The sequence below is a fragment of the Ctenopharyngodon idella genome, chromosome 22, assembly GCF_019924925.1.
Source record: "Ctenopharyngodon idella isolate HZGC_01 chromosome 22, HZGC01, whole genome shotgun sequence".
NCBI classification, from domain to species: domain Eukaryota; kingdom Metazoa; phylum Chordata; class Actinopteri; order Cypriniformes; family Xenocyprididae; genus Ctenopharyngodon; species Ctenopharyngodon idella.
Genome location: NC_067241.1, coordinates 4,875,559 through 4,890,179, shown reverse-complemented (window position 1 = coordinate 4,890,179; position 14,621 = coordinate 4,875,559). Strand labels below are relative to the sequence as shown.

At 37.6% G+C, this 14,621-nt stretch overlaps 1 protein-coding gene across 1 annotated transcript in view; it reads right to left on the bottom strand.

Moving 5' to 3' along the window:
- lrp1ab (low density lipoprotein receptor-related protein 1Ab) overlaps positions 1–14,621 on the bottom strand; it is a 116,659-nt gene that overhangs the window by 37,793 nt on the left and 64,245 nt on the right. Inside the window, exons 15-32 of the mRNA XM_051879885.1 lie at positions 14,372–14,500; positions 14,098–14,238; positions 13,634–13,759; positions 13,383–13,499; positions 13,203–13,283; positions 12,948–13,115; positions 10,026–10,208; positions 9,064–9,261; positions 8,260–8,505; positions 7,771–7,968; positions 5,825–6,029; positions 5,563–5,727; positions 4,861–5,105; positions 3,439–3,570; positions 2,280–2,507; positions 1,344–1,518; positions 341–435; positions 92–241 (exon numbers count right to left, since the gene is read on the bottom strand). Of these exons, the coding sequence (XP_051735845.1) occupies positions 92–241; positions 341–435; positions 1,344–1,518; positions 2,280–2,507; positions 3,439–3,570; positions 4,861–5,105; positions 5,563–5,727; positions 5,825–6,029; positions 7,771–7,968; positions 8,260–8,505; positions 9,064–9,261; positions 10,026–10,208; positions 12,948–13,115; positions 13,203–13,283; positions 13,383–13,499; positions 13,634–13,759; positions 14,098–14,238; positions 14,372–14,500 (2,982 nt within the window). The remainder of the gene's footprint in view (positions 1–91; positions 242–340; positions 436–1,343; positions 1,519–2,279; positions 2,508–3,438; positions 3,571–4,860; positions 5,106–5,562; positions 5,728–5,824; positions 6,030–7,770; positions 7,969–8,259; positions 8,506–9,063; positions 9,262–10,025; positions 10,209–12,947; positions 13,116–13,202; positions 13,284–13,382; positions 13,500–13,633; positions 13,760–14,097; positions 14,239–14,371; positions 14,501–14,621) is intronic.

The window sequence follows — 14,621 nt, the reverse complement described above, 5'->3', positions numbered from 1 at the left end:
AAGCTTAATAATGCAGAGTCGTGAGCTGAAAATATACACTCCCGAATATCAAGAATCCGTGTGGAGAAACAGGTTAATTGTGCTCTCTCACCCATGATGGCAAGGGCTGTAGCTTTGGTAAGTTTTCCTTTCACACCCTCAATGATCTCCAGTCCAGAGCCATCCAGCTTACAGCGGTTAATGGTGCTGCTCCCTGAGCTGATCCAGTACAACTGCTGCATGTGAAAGTCTATGGACAGACCTATCACAGGAAGAAGTCAAAGTGTAAAACATCATCTCCAACAATCCTTCTTTTAGCTTTAGGCAAACAGAAGGTACATAATCAAGACAGGTCACTCACCCACTGGGCCTTTCTGATTGGAGAACAGTAATGTGTGGTTGGTGCCGTCCATGTTGGCCATACTGATGTTGTCCCCATCGAGCCAGTAGAGCTTTCTGTAATTAAAAAATATGCAAAGCATAAGACTAAAGGTAGCCTGGCATAAAGTAGTTATCAATCAACTAATAATTTTATGTGCTTTTGTCATTTGTATTAGTTTGTTTTTTAATATTTTTAAATAGCTTTAATATATTTTTATTACAGTTTTCATTACATAATAAATTTAGTACTTCATATTTATTTCAGCTAGTTGCCCAGGCAACATTTCTCATTTTCATTTAAGTTTTCCATCTAATATTTACATTTTATTTAAGCTTTATTTTAATTACCAAAAACATTTTCAATAGCTTTGGTTTTAGTTAACAAAAACAACACTTATTTGCAAAAAGCACCATGTTTGTTAAGGTTCTGTAATATTGAGATTTTGCACATAAAAAGGCTGTGTGACACTTTATTTTGGTTTGGTTTAAAAATAAATGCCTGGAAAGTGTCTTCATATGTCAGTCAACAGAATGCTCCAAAATGCTGTGATGTACTGCCAGTGGCAGAAGAAATAAACACTAATTTATCAAAAAAAATTGTAGAGAGAAAACATACCAAACAAATGAAAAACCAGTTGAGTGACTTTATATTGTCTGCATAGACAGGCTCACTATTTTTATTGGAAACTGGCACACTGGCACTGTAACAAGCACATCTGCTTCACATTAGCCACACAGCAACAGATTGAGAAGTGCAACATGAGGGCAGCCATACTGTCCGACCTATAGCTCACACTAATGAGCAACGTCTACATTTCTCATCTAAAGCTTTTAAAATCTCTGCCAGAAGCATACTGGCACAGCATCTGCTCCTCTCCAAATGTGGCCTACTAAACAAGCTGAAAGAGGCTAAAGAGACTAAAATGACAGAAAAAACACAAATGCTAAGCCTAAATTGTGCATGTGTGCGTACTTGTACTAACCCCAGGATAGGATGTAGCACCAACGAGTGAGGCTTGTCCAGTCCGTGGATTACAGCGTTCTTAAAGGACCCATCCAGCCGTGCAACATTGATCTGCTTCTTATTCGTATCATAGCTGGTCCAAAAGAGGTTTCTGGAGATCCAGTCAACAGCTAGACCCTGAGCATTTGGAAGGTCTAGCAAAGAAAAAGGAAGAAAATTTGAACATGAATGTAACTGGAAACTAATTACAACAAGTTGAAAAATGTGTATTTAACTCGCCTTCTTTCCTCCAAAAAGTATGTGGACACTTTAGGACATTTAAAGTATGAAAGTCATTGTATTTGATATCAAAATAAAGCATTCACTATAAAGAAAGATACACTATTGTTCTGCAAGAGTTTTTAATGTTTTTGAAAGAAGCTTCCTATGCTCACCAAGATTAAAAGAACAGCATCTATTTGAAATAGAAATGTTTTGTAACATTATAAATGTTTCTACTGTCATGTTTAATCAATTTAAAGGGATGGCTGCATAGTATTTTCTTTTCATACTATGGGAGTCAATGCAGCAACTGTCTGGTTACCCACATTCTTCAAATTATCTACTTTTGTGGTTCAGAACAACTTGAGGGTCAGTAAATAATGAATTTTCATTTTTACGTGAACTATCCCTTTAATGCCCCCTTGCAGAAGTATTTATTAAAGTACTTATTACTTTCAAAAAATGTATTACTGATGCCAAACTTTTGAACACTACTGTATATACAGTATTTCACAAAAGAGTATTTCACAAGTTCAGTAGGTTATAATCGCTGTTTACTATGTTTTTATTAGGTTATAAAGGATAAAACAGATATCCTATTAAAAAATAAAACTGTCAAGTTTTATGTGTTCAAATACTTTTTGTGGCCAATGTATACTTAGAATATATTTTGAAGCTCAAACTATTATCTCACCAGCTGACACAACCGTCTCAACACCAGTCCCATTGATGAAGGCTCTTTTGATTGTTTGAGTGCGGACATCAGACCAGTAGATGCGGTGCTCCAGAGCATCATAATCCACCACTGTAACATTGTCGATGTCGGGCACAGTGAAAGAGATGATGTAGTTGTAATAGGGATTATCAATATCCACCCCTCTGATTTCAATCTGACGAGCGTACAACAGGAACTGACGGTACTCTGCAAAGTAAAATCAGAGAAAATCAGAAGTGTCAATGTCATTAGAAATATGACATTATATATATGCAAAACATATATTATATACACACAAAATTACAATTTTATACACAATATAGTATATGCTATTGTTAAGTTGTAGTCATTTATATATATATATATATATATATATATATATATATATATATATATATATATATATATATATATATATAAACTGTTAAGAGTAAAAAATGCACAGTAGTAGCAAAGACTACAGTTTCGTCTGAAATACTGAAGTGCACTCGCCATACCGATTAGCCTGAACAGAGAGAGCGGCTCCTACTCCTGTGTTTGCCACTATCTAATGTCAATGTTAATTCATCACTGAACCTACAGGTCCTCTACTCCAATCACTCTGCTCTCCATAGAGCCATAATGGAGGCTGCGCTGCTGAATACTAAACACTGATCGTGCATCTGGGCGACAGGGTGCACTGTTGTTTTCTTGACTGTTAAACAAGATTTACAGCCCACACAAGACTACTGACATACTCCGAGCCAGACCTAAAAAATCTAACACTGAGGATCTAGCACCAACGCGAATGGAATCTGAAAGAAAGGTCTCATGCTGTTTTGCAACTCATACACTCTCAGAAAAAAAGGTACAAAAGCTGTTATAAATGTAGCAAGTTGAACAGCTATAGTTAATACATTTGCTAGATAAAATGTAGTGAGGTGACAATGTCTTCTGTTTGAAATGTTTATCGTGGAATAATACAAACTTTTTTTTTTTTTCTCTTGAAGCTGAAACAATAGAGCACATCGTCTGCTGGATAATGTAATATATTTGTGCAGTATTTAGTAACTAGTAAAACAGTATTCCATTCAGAACTTGCTAGCAAGTAAAACATGAGATTTGATTAGATCTAAAGGCTAAGAGACGAGGAGTCTACCGTAGCAAGTGTGCTTGTCTGCCTTGAGCTTCATGAGGTGTGGACAGGCACAGGAGAAGGTTTGGTTGTAGTTGATGAGGCACAGGTGAGAACACGGCCCCTTCCCGTCATTCGCCGCACATGGGTTTGGAGCTGCAAAGAAGGAAAAAAAGGTTCACCAGTGTTATTTTAGTAGTTTTATATATTTTAATATTTATTAATATTTTGAATAAGCTTTTATTATTTAAGTTTTCATTTTAATTTTAGTTTAAGTTTTAGTGGTTTTGTTATTTGTCACTTTCATTAGCTTTTTTTTTTTTTTTTATTTTTTATATATTTTGTATTTAGCTTTATTTCAGTTTTAGTAATTTCAGTACTACAACTTATATTTATTAACATTTCGCATTTTCGCTTAAGTTTGTTAAGGTTTTCATCTAATATTTATATTTTATTTTAGCTTTATTTCAGTTAACGGAAATGTTTAATAGTTTTAGTTAAAGCTGCAGTCCGTAAATTTGCCTCTGTCGCCATCTCTGTTTGAAACCTGCAACTGCAGTTGTTTGCGGAATTATCTTTACGTGCGTTGTGCTTCGGCACGGCTCCTCAGCACGGATGAATCTAATGTTTGCTGTCAATCACCATGCCAGTGTGGATACTGTACTTTGGAATCACAGACTGTAGACTTGGAAGTATGACCAAAATAATAATTTATTTTCACCGGAGAATGTCATCTGAACAAGTAAGTAACAAATCTGCCACTTTTGTTCTGAGGGAAAAAAAGCATTACAGTAAATCGCGCTGCCAATGGTGATTAAATCTAACGATCGCTTAGCTCGGATCACATCAACCCCTGCAAATTATTATTATTGTTATACTTTGTTCTCAAATTGTTAATGTTAACAACATCAGCATTGCATGACTGTGTATTTAGTGTGTATTAGCGTTACCTGTAGATTTCAATTTCTGTACAGTCTAATCTCTAATGTTTGTCATACCATACAATCTGCCATCAAAATGATAAGTTTAATTATTCCAGCTGCTGTGAGAAAAGGCTATAAATGATCCGCCTCACATGCGATGTAGCCTACTACGTTATCTGCCTGGGACTCGTTCTTTATGTATACAGACGAGACGCAATGACGCAAAGACAAACAGCGACATGCTCGAATTTCCCGTGAAAACCCACCAGTACCACCCGAATTATAAAACATTATTACAAGCTTACCGTTGTTGGGCCAAGGTAAGGAGATAGTTTTTTAACACTGGCTGGTTATGTACATGCTCAAAAATTGATTTTGGATCATTTTTACCGCAAAAAAAAAGTTACGGACAGCAACTTTAACAGTAACAACACTGATGTTTACAACTTCAGCAACAAGAAACATATACAAGTTTTTCCTGAAAGTTTTTCGGTGTATTTTGTCAAATCATGCTGGTTCTCACCCTGAGGTTGTCTAGATGGATGAAACACTTGAAGGTCAAACGGCTGAGTGTTTGTTCTCTGGACGACTGTCACATTGTGTCCCGTCCATTTGTTGGCCTTAGCCAGAGTATTGGTCCTCCAGTCCGTCCAGTAGACCTCTCCTCCATACATGGTGACTGCGAAGGGGTGTGACAAGTGTTCATGACCCCGAAGCACCTCGATTAGGCCGGAACCATCATAAGCCGCAGAGTAGATGGCGTCGGATCTAAAGATACATTTTTATTATTAGAAGATTAAGGTGACTAAAGGCCCGTTCACACCAAGGATGATAGCTATAACAATAAAGATATGGTTTTAAAACGCGTTATAAATAAAAAAAGAATAGCAGAGTGCACACCACAACTGTAATGATAACGGCACAGAGATACGATATTGTTAGCATCACTTTCAGAACGTTTTTTTTCTAATAAACAATAAAAACATTGATAGCGATTAGAATCCATCATGCTTTAAAGATCTCGAGCATTTAAAGTGGCAGACGACATGACATAGCAGCACACGCTTACAATAAACAGAATGATATCATGCGTTGATGTGGTTGCTGATATAGTTATCATTATAGTTATCTTTATAGCTATAGTTCTTGGTGTGAACAGGCCTTAACTGTGGATACTTTAGCATGTTGGGTTACTTTGCTTTTAGTGCCAATAGCGTGTGCATACCTTGCATCAATCCACAGGATACGGCGCTCTAGGTAGTCCACAGTAAGACCGTTAGGCCAGCCACCATTCCCAGTCTCTTTGTGGATGGTGCGACGGCCCTCCCCACTCATAGACGCAGCCTCTATCCTGGGGGAGCTGGCGTCCCAGTCTGTCCAGAACAGAATACTGGGGGAGAAAAAAAAAGACATTACTTGTAACAACCTAATTCTGTCATTCAGATCACTGAAAAATAACAGCACTGTCAAATTATGACATGTTTTACCCATCTCTTGGATCAAGCGCAATCGCACGCGGATGCTCCACCTCTCCGGCAAGCAGCGTTGTACGCATTGTACCATCCAGCTTGGCCACCTCGATCTGATCCAGATTACTTTCCACCCAGTAGATATTTCCTGCGATCCAGTCCACAGCTAGTCCCTCTGGAGTGGCCAAACCATACTGGATCACCACCTCAAAACTAGTGAGAGCTGAAAGACAAAGACATGGAGAAGTTAAATCTAGAAATAAAATGTTTAGGATGTTGAAAAACGTACTAAGAAAAGCACGCGTGTGATGCTGACGCAGGAGCCAGCCAATAATGAGTCTGCATTCTGATGTAGAACCTGAAAGCGCTGAACGTAAACAACGTAGGGGAATGACATAAAAGAGAAGATATTGTTAAATAAAGTCGTTATTTTTGTTTTGTTTTTGCGCACAAAACGTATTCACGTCGCTTCATAAAAAAAAAGTCACGTGGGCTATTTTAACGATGACTTTAGTACCTTTCTGGACCTTGAAAGTGGTGATTATATTGCTGTCTATGGACAAGTCATATACCTCTCGGATTTCATCAAAAATATCTTAATTTGTGTTCTGAAGATGAGTAATTAATGACAGAATTTTCATTTTTGGATGAACTAACCCTTTAAAGATTAACTAAGTTAACGTGATGGCAAATGTAATACCAATAAATACCAAGAAATAAATAAAAACACACTCTAATATTGGCCAATAATCAATAAAGTGCTGTTATACTCTGCATCCATAAGGAAATATTTAAGATTCTGCACTATTTCTAGGTCACTAATTTATGACACTGATCATGTGACTCCTGAAAATTCATACTGAAATTCATCTGAATTTCACAGGTCAACATTTCACTCAAATTGTTATGCATATAATACATTTTAATGAAACGTTTGTGTTAAAACAGGAAAAAAGCACAGTATAAGCATTTGCCAATGGTCTCAGACTGTATATTGGCTGAGAAATCATTTGATTGTTTCCAGCCTGAAAGCCATATAAGTCATTGCTGCAATAAATATTCCCCCACTCTGAGCTACAGCCATGTGGAAGGGAAAAAAACATTCCTAATCAAGGCAAGACATTCTCTGATCTGTGAGAGAGACTCTCATACAGAGCAGTAATTAAAGGTCTAGAACAGCTCTCTGTTGGGCTGGAGACAGTGCGGCCTCTCCGATGGGGGTTGAGAAACAACACTTTGTTACATTGTTTCAGTGTTGGCAGCCACATTGGTCATATTTTTACTCTGTCAAAAATGACAGCAGGAATTCAAAACTTGGACAGTGTATTGTATCACTGGAAAGAGCTGTTCGGAAAGGGAGGGAGGTGTGTGTGCGTGTTTAGAAGCAACATGGTGCTTCCGACACGTTACTTTTACTCTGCCAGTAGTCACGCAATGCAGGAATGAGTCAAATGGGTAAAGACAGAGGCTTCCAAATTCTTGTGCTACGATCACACACAGATGTTGTGGTTTTGTGAAACGAAAATAGTTGAAATAATTACGGACTAACCTGGTATGCTGAAAAGAACAGAACAATGTGGGAAAACACAGCAAGACAACAAAGTCAATTCTGAACTTTAAACAAGTGTGTAAAACAAGAGAATGCGATTGAAGTTACCTTTCCCTAAAGCCATTAACTAATAAAGTTCTCCAACTAAAAATAAATACATACTAGACTATATATAAATAAACCAAATACTCCAACTATAAATGTTCCATTTTTAATTTAAATATACAGAATATTTAAACTATAATAGAGATTGGGTTAAATACAGTTTAAGCTCTGTTGATAATAGCATCTGTGGCACTCTTATTATTTCCTCTTCTAATCAACAGCATAAGCTGTATTTAACCAGGAATAAATAGTAAATTCTTAGCAACAGGAACAACCACTCCTCTAATACATTTCTAGGACATTGATTTACCTCCGTTTTCTGACAGCTTTCCCCGATAGATCTTGTCTTCCACCACATCAGTCCAGTAGAGGGCACTCTGGTTGAGGTGAAAGTCCAGGGCAATGGTGTTACGCAGGCCAGGCACCAGTACACTGAACTCGCCCTTGTACAAATCAATCCGACGGATCTCATGCCGGTTGGAGAAGATGATGAAGGGCTTGAATGGATCTAAAGAACATGGACACAGCACATTAGGACACTAGACTTTTTAATATAAAATAAAATAATATAATATAATTACATAACATTATATAACAATAAAAGGAAATGTTGGAGTTGAATTTCCAGCAAAAACTAGTTATATACAATGCCTATTTATTTAATACTTCCCTATATAGACACCAGTATGTTGTACATCTTATCCAAATATGTCATACTTTTATTCAGTCATTTCAAGAGATCAAATAAAACTGAATTTTATTTATTTATTTATTTTTCTCCACCCTGTTTCTCCCTCACCAGTGCTCTTGCAGCTCTCGCTGTCTGGTCCGAGCGCCCAGCCCTCGTAGCAGGCACACTTAACAGTGGCCTTCTCCTGCACGCAGCGCTGGCTGCACTTGAGATGCTTGGCGCAGAAGTTCTGAATCTTGCAGGTCTTGTTGTCGGTATCCAGCTCCATGCCAGCTGGGCAGGAGCACAGGATGCCCTCACCAGGTGCGATGGTACAGTTGTGGCTGCAGCCTCCATTATCCATCGTGCAAAGATCTAAAACAAAATAAACAATGAGTTGGAGAGAATGTGCTTATTTCATTTGAAATCAATTCTGAAACTTATGTGCCATAAGCTAATGGGAAACACGTAGAAGTGGCGTGCTCTGTGCAAACTGTGAAAGATTTAAAAGAAATAGTTCATGCAAAAAAATGTAAATTCTGTATATATAATCAGTGTATTCACTGGCTGTCAAGCCATTGTACTATATTCTTTTGGAGCTATATGATATGTAATATAGCGAACAAGTCATTAGGACTACTTTTATGGTGCTTTTTTTGTCCGTTTTGGAATTTGACAGCCTGTGCTCACTATGGATTGTAACTGTAGAAATATATAGAAACTATATAAATCTTTGGTAACCTCAAAATGTAATTTTTTAACAACTTAGTAAATCCTTGCTGAACAAAAGTATTCTGTGTTCCATAGGGGAAAAAAATACAGCAATCAAATCTAAAATTACATGAGTTTGAGCTAAAATTGACAAAACTTTCATTTTTGGGTGAACCATCCCTTTAACTTGAGTGTATTTGTATTTGTGTAAATGTGTATTACTGCAAAGCTTCTCGTCCGAGCCATCAGGGCAGTCATCCTTGCCGTCACACAGTTTCTCAGGAGGTAGGCAGATGGAGTCATTGCTGGCACAAACATGATGGGAGAGCTTGCACTCAAGAGCCTCGCAGTTTTCTTCATCTGAGTTATCCTCGCAATCGCTGTCCCTGTCGCACACCCAGGCCTTACTGATACAGCGAGCTAAAAACACACAAAGAAACAGAAAAAGAAACCCAAAAGTCAGAGATCATTTGCAAAAATGCTTCTATTTAGCATTTTTTCAAAATTTAATAAAAGGAATTTCATCACAAACTATATTATCAGCATAGCAATATTCAGTGCTGGTGGTAACACATTACAAGTAATGCGAATTACGTAATCAGATTACTTTTTTCCAAGTAAAGCAACGCATTACCTTATAAAATATCCGGGTTACTTTTTCAAATAAGTAAAGCAAGTTACTTTGTTTTCTTATTTATTGACAGACACCTCTCCTGTCACCATGTTGAGAGAAATCGTGAGTAAGCGCTGAGGCGTTGTGTGCGAACATGATGGCTGTTGTAGTTTTAGACTAAATGTGAGCATGCATTTACTCATCTCAGATTTTATTCATTTTTAGGGTGTAACGCGATATTGTAAAGCATTACTATTAAAAATAACTTTTTTCCCGACACTGGCAATACTGCTAGTCAGGTATTTATAACTTAAGGGGAAGGGCAGTCTCATTTTATTGGACAAAAATGGGTATATGCTTCTGGGTGCAAGATGTGTCATCAATAATTCTGATTTGTTTCCTATAATAGAAAACTATAAATGTGTAATCTGCTAAATGAACATTTTTAGGAGTACACTAGCATATAGATGGCATTCAAGCTTACACAGATAGACTAAAAAGTAACAAAACTTTTGATTTTGGGTCTTTAAGGAGTGCTGTTTTGATTTAACATGACTCAGGCTGTGCTAACCTGAGTCCTTGCAAGCGAACTTTACGGCAGGGTCACACATATGCGTGACGCCCTCGCAGTTCTTCTCGTCGCTGAGGTCCATGCAGTCCGTGTCTCCATCGCACCGCCATCGCATGGGAATACACAAGCCGTCCATTCTGCACTGGAACTCATCCGTGTGGCAACCGCCGGGAGGCCGCGTGGCTGCAGAGGAAGACAGAAAATGGACGCGCAATTACAATGCTGCGTGAGAATATGCATACAAAAGGCAAGGATCCTATTATTTGACGATAATGACAGCTCGGCTTCCTGACGTCAAAAATCAGTTCCCAGGGATGGAGACTATAACCAGCGTAAGGCACAACCACAATGAACTCTGAACCAAAGCAAACTTTCTCATGAACAGCGGTCCAGGGCTGGCACTGTGACGGCCATCATTAGGCATCGGACATAAAGGCTTTCCCTCATGACAAAGGTTAGCGTCTGGCAGAGTCCGGAGAGGGGGAAGCGGAAAACCAGACCTTGTCTGTAAACAGAGAGAAGTGTGTCCTAGAACAGAATCTGCTGGGGTGAACTGACCCGAATGACATCATACTGCTCAAGCTGCACACTCTCACACACTCTCACACACACACACACACACACACACACACACAGTAGTCAATACTGAAATCTGACTGTAATATTATAATTCTCAGTCAATTTCAATACTTTAGCAAAAATTAATATGCCAATTAACACACTCCTCCATTTAAAAAAAAGTTATAAATATATAAATATAAATTTTGACAAATTAAAATAAAATAATGGCATGTAACCTTCAAATATTTTTAAATAAATTATATTTTTTATTCAAAAAAGCATACAAAAGTCCTTAAATATACTCAGTTATACAGTGCTAATAAACATTTTATGTAGTAACATTAGAAAATGAATTCCAATATTTTTTATAAATGTAAACTTAATGTAAAACTTAAATACTTAAAAATGAATATGCTACTCAACACAATCCTCTATTTTTTAATGTTAACATAAATATTAACTTGAATTAAAGGGTTAGTTCACCCAAAAATGAAAATAATGTCATTTATTACTCACCCTCATGCCGTTCCACACCCGTAAGACTTTCGCTGATCTTCGGAACACAAATTAAGATATTTTTGTTTAAATCCGATGGCTCCGTGCTGAAGTCACGTGACTTTGGTGCTCCGAACCGCTGATTAGACACGCTGATTCATAACGCTCCGAAGCTTCCTGACGCAGTGTTTTGAAATCGGCCATCAGTATATAAGTCGTTATTTTGGGGTTTTTTTGGCGCATCAAAAATATTCTCGTCGCTTTATAATATTAATATTGAACCACTGTACTCACATGAACTGATTTAAATATGTTTTTAGTACATTAATGGATCTTGAGAGAGGAAATGTCATTGCTGGCTATGGAGGCCTCACTGAGCCATCGGATTTCAACAAAAATATCTTAATTTGTGTTCCGAAGATTAACGAAGGTCTTACAGGTGTGGAACGCCATGAGGGTGAGTAATAAATGACATTATTTTCATTATTTTTTCAGTCCCTACTCCAAAATCTAGCAAACTCAAAGACATTATAAAACACAACTCTACACCACAACTCGTGCTAGCATGCCCCCTCACAGTTCTACATCTTTACACAGGCACGAACACACTTCCAGGCTCCCATAAGGCCCAGCGCTCTCATTAGGCCTCTGGCTTGGTTCAGCTACGTTGATTCTGTGAGTCTATTAAGTACCAGCAAGCCATAGGGATTAGAGAAGCGAAGGACAGAGCATACACCCCAAAAACAGAACCTTACCCTCTATTCCTGCTCCATTCAGGGCCCGGCCAAACACTGACCAATTAACAACTAAAAAAGCCACATGAATGGAACATGTGAAGAGGGATAGAGAAAGAGGGAGAGAGATAGACAAAAATGCACATGTGTGTAGATACTCCAGCAGATCATGAGTCCTGGCACATCTGTGCTTGCGTAATCCCACAAGACAGCGGCTCTCAGAGCAGTCATTAACACTGCTCTCCAGAGGGACTCCCTGCACTCCTCTCAAACATTCTTCAAGATTTTGTGGGTTTTACGTATTTTACAACATGCCACAAAAAAAAGAGACAAAGATGAAGGTCTGGTTTGTGAAATCGTGATTTACTCCAGTTAATGAAGAGCTGAGCTGCATTAGTCATTGTGGTTTCGCTCAAAATCTAGAGACACTTCAGAAGGCGCACACCACTAAAATAGCTTCAGAGAATAAACTGTGACCGTTTACATAATACAAACAGGGTAAAAAATAGAACCTGACACTACTAAAAATATATATATTTTTTTTTTCCAACAAATGATCAGTGAAAGAAAGTGCTTAATCTTAAGAAAATATTGATCAACCACCTCAGGAAACTAAACAATTATTTTTAATTATTTTCAATGGGATTTACAATTTTGAAGCCCTGTTATGACAATTTTATTTTACGCAGATTTTGTTATTTTTTAAATAATAAACATGAAATAAAAAGTTAATTTATTGAAACAATTTATAAAATAAAAAAATTAAAATAAATAAAAACCAACAAATAAGCAATGTTTATTGTTAGAAAATAAAATCAGTTTGTTTATTTGTTTAATTATTTTGTTATTTATTTTAAAATATTTATAAAATGCATAAATTGTTTTAAAATTAAAGTAAATTATTATACTATTTATAAAATTTTAAAATACCTAAAATTAAATAAAATCAATAAATAAGACAAAATAAAACAAATAAATAAATAAAAAGTGGGCATTCAGTAGGTGTAAGCTAGTTTAGGATCAGATTTTGGTTTGTTATGACTGAAGTCGTATTTCCCAAAAACTGAAGAAAACTATGTGCTTGGAATTACACTTCTTTCAATTTAACAAAATGATACTTGTCCAAACTCACCCTGATTGGTACAATTGGCATGAGTCTCATCGCTGTAATCTCCACAGTCGTTGTCTCCGTCGCAGGTCCAGTACTCTGGAATACAGCGGCCGCTGTTGCATTTAAACTGCACACTGGAGCACGAGTGACTGCAGCCGGCTTCATCACTGTTATCCCCGCAGTCATTATCTGAGGACACACACACACACACAAACACATTAAGTTGTGAGCTAATGTATGACACTTGCAATTTTGTGGATGGCATTAGAAACTAACCATTATCACAACGCCAGTTGACATTGATGCAGCGTCCATTGGCACAGGTGAACTGAGTGAGTGGGAAACAGGTAGGATATGCTAGAGAGAAAACCATGAGGAGATCAAGAAAAAGGTTATCATTCTTAAAGTGTCACTATGGCATGATGACAAAAGGAAAAGAGGCTCAAATTTAGATACCACAAGACGCTGGTTCATCTGAGCGATCTCCACAATCATCATCCAAGTCACATGTCCAGGAGACAGGGATACAACGGCCACTGGCACATGGGTATTGATTAGAAGGACAAGTGCGTGCTGGGAGAGAAAATAAAACCTGATTAATTTGCAAAGCACATAAAGGTCACTGTACACCAGGAAATATTTGCACAATGATATTTATTTTAAAAAAAAATGCTTAAAAATCATATTAACATGCAATTAATGAATACCCAAGCAGGTGCTGTTAGATTCATCTTCATCATTCCCACAGTCATTGTCTCCATCACAAAGCCAGCGCAGGGGGATACAGCGGTTATTTTGGCACTTGAAGCGGTCTGCAGGACAGGTGTGCTGGTCTGAAACAGGACAATTTAAAAGATGCACTCAGTAAAGTTTTGTTTGTTGCGATGGCGGATATAGCAGCCCGACTTATACTGACACCTAGTGGTATGGATGCAGAGGAAAAAAAAAAAAATTATATATATATAGTTTAAATGTTTGAAGTCAACAAGATTTTTTTATTTTTGAAGAAATGGAAACCTTTACACAGCAAGGACACATTAAATCAATCAGAAGTGACTGTTCTTTTAGAAAAGCATTTAAAACTTTAGATCTAAAATTTTTGAACAGTGTCAGTAGTTAAACAGTAGAACAGTAGTTGAACAGTGCGTATCTGAGACAAAAGGACACTAACGGCACAACTCAGGGGCCTCATCGCTGTTGTCCAGGCAGTCATTGTCCCCGTCACACTTCCAGCGGTCTTGAATACAGCGGTTATTCTTACAGGCAAATTCTCCAGGCTGGCACTGTGGAGGAGGTATGTAGGAAGGGTTTGCTGGCGAGAGAAAAAAAGAACAATATTTTATAACTCAAAATCTCCCCAAATCTCTAACAGGCCATTTTGAATCGTTTTAGGTTTTTTGTAGTAACTTTTATACATCAGGCCACTTAAAGCACAGCATACCAACCTTTACAGGTCTTGTTGTCAGTGTCTAGTATTTGGTCGTCGGCACAGGCGCAGGAGCGCCCCGTGGGCGTCAGCAGACACAGACTGCTGCAGCCACCATTATTGGCACGGCACACATTGGAGCCTGTGACTACACACAACAAAAACATTCTTAGTAGATCTCAATAAAACACCCAATAAAATCCCTGAAACTCTGATCTCATTAGTTCCTAACCGCTAACATTGTATAAATAATGTGGCTGTTGAGACAT